The 9,811-nt window shown below is 34.5% G+C and overlaps 1 protein-coding gene across 1 annotated transcript; it reads left to right on the top strand.

Moving 5' to 3' along the window:
- The first annotated feature begins 3,188 nt into the window (after positions 1-3,188).
- On the top strand, positions 3,189-9,803 carry LOC141819754 (soluble inorganic pyrophosphatase-like). The gene is made up of 9 exons (XM_074706999.1): positions 3,189-3,281; positions 8,096-8,224; positions 8,306-8,334; positions 8,550-8,615; positions 8,737-8,844; positions 9,009-9,074; positions 9,150-9,270; positions 9,388-9,469; positions 9,553-9,803. The coding sequence occupies exons 2-9, from the start codon at positions 8,101-8,103 to the stop codon at positions 9,593-9,595; spliced, it is 639 nt and encodes a 212-aa protein (XP_074563100.1). The 5' UTR covers positions 3,189-3,281; positions 8,096-8,100; the 3' UTR covers positions 9,596-9,803.
- The last annotated feature ends 8 nt before the right edge of the window (positions 9,804-9,811 follow it).

The raw sequence follows: 9,811 nt of genomic DNA, 5'->3' as shown, positions 1-9,811 counted from the left end.
TAAAAATCAACTTAAATAACATCAATGACAACTTAAGAAATTTCTGGGACATTAATGATGGATATTAGATTTAATATAAAATTTTAAATGGTAAAAATTAAAAGAGTCACCACCACCACCTCCTCCTCCTTCATCATCAATACATATTTAATATTATTATATCAAAATCTATTTATTTTAATTTGATCAAAATTATTTTAACTCAATCACAGTTGCTCCACTTAGTCGTTATAGCAATTTTGATGTCATTCGATCATAATTGTTTATGATATTTTTGACTAAAATTACTATATATTTGTAGCAATGTTAACCAAAATTATTAAAAAAATATTTTTGAAATAAAAATATAATAGAGCATCTTTTTTATTATTGAACATGGGATGTTAAAACGATAACAATGAGTCTTTTTAATTATTTTTCAACATGGCGCCCTTTTAATTTTATCAAATATAAATATTGCAATAAATTAAAGAAAAATAAAAATATGTTAGATTTGTAAAAGAACAATTTTAAATGTTATCCCATGTTGTAATATTAATTCCAAAAACCTTTATTTCTTCTTAAATATAATTAATATTCTATTTAATAATGCATTTTATATTAATTTTGGAGTAGAAAATCTGAAAATGAATCCAAGAAAATACAAGAAATGCATAATAATTGGGTAGTTTGTTTGTTTGTTTTGCGTGAGAGATTGTGTTTGTAATAAATGTTAATTTCTTAAAAATTATTTTTAAGGAAAATTAATTATACTTTCTTGTTTTGCATCACACAAGGAAGCGTATTCCATTTGCTTTGCGTAAAAGATTGTGTTTGTATAACATGATTCTTAAAATAAAATTAACTTCCAAGAAAAATTAATCATTCTTTCTTGCTTGCTTGCTTAATTAGCGTAAGACATTGTTTGTTGCTAAGGAGAATTGTTTTGATTAGCAACCACAATTCTTTTCTATAAGCAAAGAGTCATGCCCTTAAAATTTGATGCGGTGGTAGGAGGTATGATGTATTCTCATGTTGTCGATCGAATTTGATGCTCACGAGCATAACGTCAATACAATAGAACATGAACAGAGTAGATGAGAATTTAAATACTTAAACTAGGTGCCTCAAGCCTCCTTTTATAGAGTCATATCGATGTTGTCACAACACTACTGATCCAGTCGATTAGAACTGCTCTGATCGACTGAACATTGCTGACTTGGCTACAAACTCGATCGTTATCGATAACTTTTTCATGGTCTCCGATTGACTGTAATCCTTCTGGTCACTTGAAACTTGGTCAAATCCTAATTTTAGTTGGCTCCTTCGAATCATTGGATTTCATTATATTCGATTGCCTGGAAGCTATCTCTGATTGCTCGGACATCGAGATCACCCCCTACTCCTCGCTATGATCTTCTAGAACCTTCCAACTCCGTCAGTCGAGATTTATCTCCAATCAATCGTCCAGGCTCCCTTCTGGTAGCTTGGAACAGTCAAAAAATATTTCCCTGTACAATAAGTATTATACATAATGAATATAATAAATATATTACATTACTCACTACGTACCTTAGCTAATGTTTAACTCCTAACTGATCCATCTAGACTTAGTTGCTAAGATTCAACTCGTAGTTGACTTGCTTGAACTTGTTGCAAAGACCTCAGCTCCCAGCTGATTCCCCTTGGACTTGATTCATCTAGTTTCCAACTATGACATTCTTGTATGGTTCCCAACTAGATCTTCCACCGCTTGCCCCCATTAGGCCTTTCACTACCTTCTTCAGATCTTCCTTGCCTAGTTCCATTAAAGCTTTATCTCTTCTTGATTTCCAACTAAGACTTCAATTGCCTAGTCCCACTAGGACTTAGCTAATTGTTTGATTCCAAACTAAGACTTCAACTATTATCAAGTAATCTGTACTTGCACACTTGATACAATCCATTAAATAAATACAATACTAACTTTAAACTTAGTCATATATTAAAATATGTGCCTGATGCTTCCAGCACAAATAGAACAGAGCCAAGAATTTCATAGTGGAGGTGGTGGCCATATCATTGCTCCCTTCCTCATTTGTCCCCTATTCATATGCTCATATATCTCTCTCATTAAAAAATTGAGAGAGAAGGGAGGTGCCTCCTCAATTCCATCCCGGCTTATTAGGATTCATCTCTTAATTTTTATTTACCAAGAAATTTTACCTTTTAAGATTTTTTATTAAGCATTCGGTCATCTTTTATTTATAGACTTTACTTGTCAAGAGCTCGGTTAAATTGCACCATAATTTCTCTCATTACATTGACATTGTATGGAATAGAGTATTCATTTCCTATCCTGTCAAATTGGATTAGGCCCACCGAGTTGGTTTGCCTCGCCAAGTAATTTAAACTTGTATTGAAATTTTATCAATCCATTTTAATGAGTTCAAATAGGTTTACCCGCCTAGGCCCACGATCCACGTGGGTTGACCCGCGGCAGGCTTGGATACCCGCGGATTGAGAAAGTTTATTTATTTATTTTAAATTTTAAAATTAAAATAAAAAATTCAATGAATTAGTATTTCATCCATTTAAATTATAATTAAATTTAAAAATTATAATTAAAACTTAAAATTTTCAACTTAATCAATTTAAATTATAATTCAAACTTAAATTTTTTAATATTTTTAATATATTTTTATTTTTTTAATAGACCCGTGGATTGGCCCGTATAATACATGATCCGCCTTGAATTGGGTTGGATTCAGATTTTCCAACCCGCTAAGTTGGTGGGTTGGCCCGTCCCCCCCCTCCCCCGCCATATGATGAGGCCGCTATGGATTGATCCATTTGATAGCTCTATCTGTCATCGAAGCATAACTGAGTTGATTACGATGGAACAGACTTATAGAAGAGGATAAAAATTTGAATTTCAATGAAATTAAGTAATATCATTCTTTATCCAGATCAACTGCAATTTTTCGATTCCACTTTTAAAGATGCAGAAGAAGAGTATTCATTTCCTTTTTATTCTTCACTTATTTTTTTCCTCCTGATTTTTCATCACAATTAAAATATTAGTTTTGAATTATTTATTTAATTCGATATCTCTGTTTTTCCCCTGGGCCCGGCCCGTAGCGACACGGTCCGGCCAAGCCGTCCGTCACAGCACCACGTGCACAGCACGTGGGCATCTTGTCTCTGCTCAACACCGCCCCAGGCGCCCATCGTATTTTCCGCCTCCGTCGCTGCTCTCGCTCTTCGCTCCTCTCGGTGCCGCTTTGCTGAGCCCGAAGCGCCTCGGCTGCTTCCCGACGAAGGTTAAGATTCTTCTCCACTGATCAACTACTGTTCCCCACTGTTGAGCCGCCTTATTTTTCCTTCGTGTTTTTTTTTGCGGGCTTTCTAATGATCGATTTTTTGTATGTCTGCGATAATTGATCCCTGATCAACTGGGTTGCTTTCTGGGATTCGATATGCACAGTGGATTGGTTGGTAGAGAAGATGCTTTAAAGAGGATCCGGATTTAAGATGTTTCTATAGTAATTGAGGTGTAGGCTGCCTCTCTTGTTGGATCCATCGTGTTTGGGATCGATTTCCATTTCGATCCCAGTTACGACAGACTGGACTCAGTTTTTTTCTTTCGAAACGATGATTTCACAACGATAAGAAGGCCTGCTCTTTGTGTGTGTTTTGTGCACGTCTTCACCTCTTCACCTTTTTGGTTCACGCACTTCTTTTCTAAATTTCTTGCTCATTTCTTTCATCCGAAGAAGTTCCTAGTGCCGTCGACTTGTTATTCAAGTTGATTCCTCTTTCATGAGACAAATCGTTAGTTGCCTTTTGGTTTTGCTCAAATGATTTTTTTTATTGTCCTACTGCTAAGTTCTATATGATCTTACCATTTTAAGTAGAGTTACAGCTAACAGTCATATGCTCAGAAAGCAAAATACATTAGCATCGGCAAAATTTATAAGTGACAACACAATTTGAATATATAAATGAGTTGACATGACTTGACTTACAATACACTAGTCAAGTGGCAAGAATACCATATAATTTAATTCTTTTAAGTGTTTGATTAATTTTACACCTTATAGAATTGTTTTTTGAATAAACATATAACTATTTATATTATATAATATAGTTTTTTTAATCGGCATGAATGCCATGATCCGTTATGACATGATTAACACAACATAACATGTGTTACCACCCCTACTAGAAGTATGATTTTATTGCACTTTATATTCCAATAAGTTCAAAATCAAAATGAAAGTAGACTGAGAACCTCTCTTTCCTATGGCTTTCACTGATTTTACCTTAGTTTCCTACTAATTTCCTATAGTATTTGACATTTTTTCTAACCTATTTGGTATATAGGAGTTAATATGCTTCAATATAGGTCAAGAAAATTTTTTCATTAGGTCTTGCAATGAAGGCTCTCGAATCCTTGCTTTACCAAGTATAGTTGGTGAGATGCTTATTGTCACACCCATAGTTTAAGGCGTGAGGTGTCCAAAAGCTTATAGGGTGCTATGAGGCTTGAGGAGCACGATGTAAGGTGAGACGTATGCCTTACCGAAGTAAGGCGCTTTGGGTATGAATTTTTACAATTCAAACATATATAGAGAATTTATACCAAAATATTTTATTAACAAATTATAGTCCATAAAATATTAAACAATAATGTAAATATAAAATTCACTAACAAATAAATACATTATGTGCATAATTCAAATTAAAAAATATCTAAATCATCAAAATCTTCATCATCTTCCTCAATCATATCATTATCATCATCATCATCATTAGATGTTTCAGATCTGTATGGTTGAATCTTCATCAAGATTGATTTCTTCTTCTTCCTCCTCTCAAAGGCACACGCTTAAGGTGTACAGACGCAAGAGGCTCGCCTGGCTGCACCTAGATGCAGCTAGGCGAGCGCCTTTAATAACTATTACTCACACCTCAGGGTATAATTTATACTTAGTAGGAGGTACCCTACCTGATGATGTAATGATAGGAAACCAAGAGTCATGTAAACAATCACTTACTCAAGGTAATCAAGGAGTTTTCAACAAACAATTTATATCTTCATTTTTTTCTACAAAAGATACAAACAAGATATACAATACCATAACAGAACAAAACAAAAGTACAAGGAATAAAGTTAAACCCAAAATCAGTACCGTACATGCAACTCTATCAATTATAACTCTAAAAATCACCTTTGCTTGCAAAATTGGAATCCAAGCAAAATTGTGCATCAGCTTACTTTTGATTAAGAGGTCAAAAGAATTAGATGAGTCACAAATTATATCACACATCTTTAAAGTTATATATATATATATATACATAACCAACTATTATTTTACTAATTTATCGCCAATTAAAGTCACCAAACTTATTTTCTAATCATCATCATATTTTATCACAATTTAATATACTTTTAGGGAAATGATACTTAGCATGAAAAATCCCAACATGAATGGAGCATGACACTCACATTGGCAGTGGGTATATATATGGCATGCAGTGGGACCCACTGCATGCAGTTGTGAGTGTCATGCTCCATTCATGTTGGATTTTTCATGCTAAGTATCATTTCCCATGCTTTTAATCACCACTAACAAGTTTGTCAATGATAAACCTATCACCAATAAATCTAATAAAAAGTGAATAATTGGAGTTAGGTCCTCAAAGTGTAAATAATGTCATTTGACATATAGCTAAAACTCATATCGATGATAAACAATGATATAACACCCTCGCACAAATAAATATTAACCATAAGTGACCCTTTGCTACCACAACCTCATGTGGGTAGAAGGCTAGCCTAAGGTTTTTACTTTATAGTATTTATTTTGTCCATTTAAAATGATCATTATTTCATTTTAAATATTCACACTATAATCTTATACATTTGGATTTATATCTTATCGATTAATCTTAAGGATTAACCTAAATCAATTTTTTAAATAAAAGTTGTAGATAATTTATTTTTATTGGTTTACATTTATAGGCTAATCATTTAAAACCTCTATTTTAATATCATTTAAATTCTTTTTTGAAAATAGTTATAGCATGATATAGATAATCTATTTTTATACAATAATTCATGCACAAGGAACATGTAAACTAGTCAAAGGATATATTTACTGAACTTAAATATACAATAAGTCCGGTATGCTCCACTAGAATGCATATGCACAAATACAATAGAAATAACTTATTTTTGTCTAGTTACCTTGATACAACCCAAGTTACAAACAAAACATTCACTACCATTAAACTTATTTCCCATCCTAATTCAACATACACCCACACAAACACTAAAATATCACTAAAATAGAAATATAATGAAGTTTACACAAAAGAACTTGGCTCTGATCGTGCTATGGTTGTTTTAGATTGCTTTTTGAAGGTCTAGAATGTAGCAGAACTTCCCCTTAAAACCTCTAAGAACCGGCTGATTGAAATCTCCATAAAATCCTCTTTTATAGGCTTCAGATTGTGATTGAAATCCGCCTAAAAGTCGACCCTTTGTTCCTTAACAATCAATTGTTATGCCCGAATTCGAACATTGCTCTGGCTCTGCTCGTAGAACTATTCCTTTCAACTCAGCATCGGGTTCATTAGTCAACTGCATATACCATAACAGTTGACTGCTACATCATCAATTTAGTTCCTGGACTGACTGCAAAACTTTTTATTTGCTCTGGAATGTCATCAGTTAAGTCCTTCACTCGACTAATTCAGTAGTCGACTGCTAACACCCAACAGTTAATTGCTCACACCACAAACTCCTTCAAATATTGAACTCGTGGTTTCAGGCTCATTAGTCGACTGTCATTCCCATAGCAGTCAATTGATATGGTTGTTTCAACCTTCCCTAAGATTGAACTCTCATCTTGTTTAGTATTCGGTTGATTTCAACCTACTAAGACTTTATCGCCTAGCATCCGGTCAAGGACTTCACCATGGCCAAATATTAAGTCCTCTTTGACCTCCTTGACCTGTTTGCTTTTCCCTTTTCTTGCCTAACATCCAGTCCTCCATGACGATTCAGGACTTCACTTCTTGTGCCTAACATCTGGTCCTTCATAACATGTCAGGACTTCACTTCAACATGTCTAACATCCGATTTTCCATGGTCTATTAGGACTTTCATCCAATTGTCTAACATCAAGTCCTCCATGACTTGTTAGGACTTCACCAACATGTTTAATATCCGGTTCTTCATGACCTATTAGGACTTCACCCAACATTGTCAAGTATCCAGTTAACCGTAATCTACTTGGACTTCTCCCGTGTCAACTCCCTATTGGACTTTCAACTGCCAAGTGTCCAATCAACCATGATCCACTTGAACTTTATAACTTTTCACTTAACTATCAATCATACCAAACCGAGCTTGGCCAATCTTGACTTGAAGTTGATTGCATCAATAATCTACCCTTTTGCTTGATGACTCGCTCAATCATCAAACATCAAAATCCAATTCGAGTTTGGTCAACCTTGATCCGAGGTCGATTGCACTAACACAAAGAACGCCTTACACTCTTCTCTATTTCAACCAACCTGTTTTTATTCTATGTAAGATTGAATTAGATTGATAAAGCACTATAATTAAATTTATTTGAGGTAGTTGGAGATGATAAGGGCATGATTCAAACATAGAAGCTCCTTGCCCTTGTACCATGTTAAGTTTGATTAAAGTGACATATCCCCATACTCTTGAGCTACTAATGAAGCTTTTCTATGCTTTATATTTTTAACATTTGATGCTTGATAAGATTATGTGTAAGTTAAAATTGATTAATGTTGCATAAGTATGACATACTTTCATTTTCTACATTGAAAGCTTTCTTTAGCTACACCCTATTTCTTTTTTAAGGGAAGTTTGTTTTCCTTCTCAAATTGGAAAAGTTCATTGCACCTAAAAGGGTCATATGTCATTCAAAATTTGTGTCTACATGAACATTTTGGCTACAATTAATAATTGTATAAGGAACTGTTTTATTGGTATTTTTCTGGATCATAGTTGGAGTTGGAGTTGTAGTTGTAGTGGTCATGTGTTCCATGCCAAACTCCTTTGCAGTGCATTTACATTCTTTTGCTTTCTTTTTAGGAATTATGAGTATGGAAAATGGTGACTCTTCAACAGTGACACACCAAGCTCCACGACTAAATGAGAGGATTCTGTCATCAATGTCAAGGAGAACAGTTGCTGCTCATCCATGGCATGATCTTGAAATAGGTACAAAGTTAAATTACTGTAGCAACGTATTCATAATTGCTTTACATATAAAACTAAATTGAAATGAAACCTTATTTGCAGGTCCTGAGGCCCCTGCTGTCTTCAATGTCGTAAGTCTCCCTTCTTAACTCATCAAAGTTATATTAGCTGATGCAAAACCGGCCCACATGTCAAAGTGTTTTCAGTAGTATGTTACAAACACCAAGTTTACTGGTTCTAAAAAATACATTATTTTCTTTGGCATATAGCCAAACAAATGATGGCATTTAAAATGGTTGCCTTTGCTGATTCTCCCCATTAATATTCTTTTTACATTTTGATGTAGGTGGTGGAGATAACAAAAGGAAGTAAAGTCAAATACGAACTTGACAAGAAGTCAGGGCTAATTAAGGTCCGCCAAAATTATCCTGTAGAAATAGTGAAAATTGAGAATTGGAAATCATGCAAATATTTGGGCAGCTTTAGCTAGTTTCTTCAGTTAACCCTTTCTTACTTGCCTGACATTTTCCTAGGTTGATCGAGTCTTATACTCCTCAGTGGTCTATCCTCATAACTATGGTTTCATTCCTCGGACTATTTGTGAAGACAGTGACCCCATCGATGTTTTGGTCCTCATGCAGGTCAGTAAGAACTTTGTAACCGTAACAAAATTTGTTTCTTGGAACTACATTTATCCAAAGACTGCTGCATGTCCTTTGGTTACTTGTAACAAATATTGTGGCTCAGTTAATAACCACATTTTGTTGCAGTGATTCCTAATACAAATCCCTACTGTATTAAGCAGGAACCAGTTCTTCCTGGTAGCTTCCTACGAGCCAGGGCCATTGGTCTTATGCCTATGATTGATCAGGTAGGTATTAACCCGATACAAAACCATTCAGATTTACATCCCTACCTGTGCTAAGATTGATGGTTGTGGTAACAGGGGGAGAAAGATGATAAGATCATTGCTGTTTGTGCTGATGATCCAGAATACCGTCACTACAATGACCTTAATGAGTTATCTCCTCATCGTCTTGCTGAGATTCGCCGCTTTTTTGAAGATTGTATCCAATTAAAACTGTCCTCTTGAGGAGCGAGCTTATCTTTCCTATGATCTTGTGCTTTCAATGAATCATACCCTTATTTATAATAGGTGAGTAAACCCTTGACGAGTTTTTCAGATAAGAAAAATGAGAACAAAGAAGTCGCGGTGAATGAGTTCCTACCTGCAAATACTGCCCGTGAAGCCATCCAATACTCCATGTAAGTTTCTTAACAATCAACCAGTTAACTGCCTATTGATGGATATTTTGTTAACTTTATTTTTGCCGTCCGGCTTATTGTAGGGATCTGTATGCTCAATACATATTGCAAAGCTTGAGGCAGTGATTCTTAGTGGTTTCTGCAATTACTAATAATTTCATCCAAGCCTATTGGAAGGTTATGATAAAACAAGTTTATGTGGCAATTCTTAAATTTGTTCAGTTTTTCCATATAAAATTGTTGTCGTGTGACTTTCTGGTTAAAGGATTGAATCACAGAAACAATCTCTTACAATACAGAGTAATATTGCGTATAATAAAACTCAATGGATTTTTTGCAATG

This window comes from Curcuma longa, unplaced genomic scaffold, assembly GCF_044706935.1.
Source record: "Curcuma longa cultivar G26 ecotype Majalengka, Jawa Barat unplaced genomic scaffold, ITB_CL_G26_1.1 utg18532_np1212_1030455_RagTag, whole genome shotgun sequence".
NCBI lineage: Eukaryota > Viridiplantae > Streptophyta > Magnoliopsida > Zingiberales > Zingiberaceae > Curcuma > Curcuma longa.
This window is presented reverse-complemented; position numbering and strand designations above follow the sequence as displayed.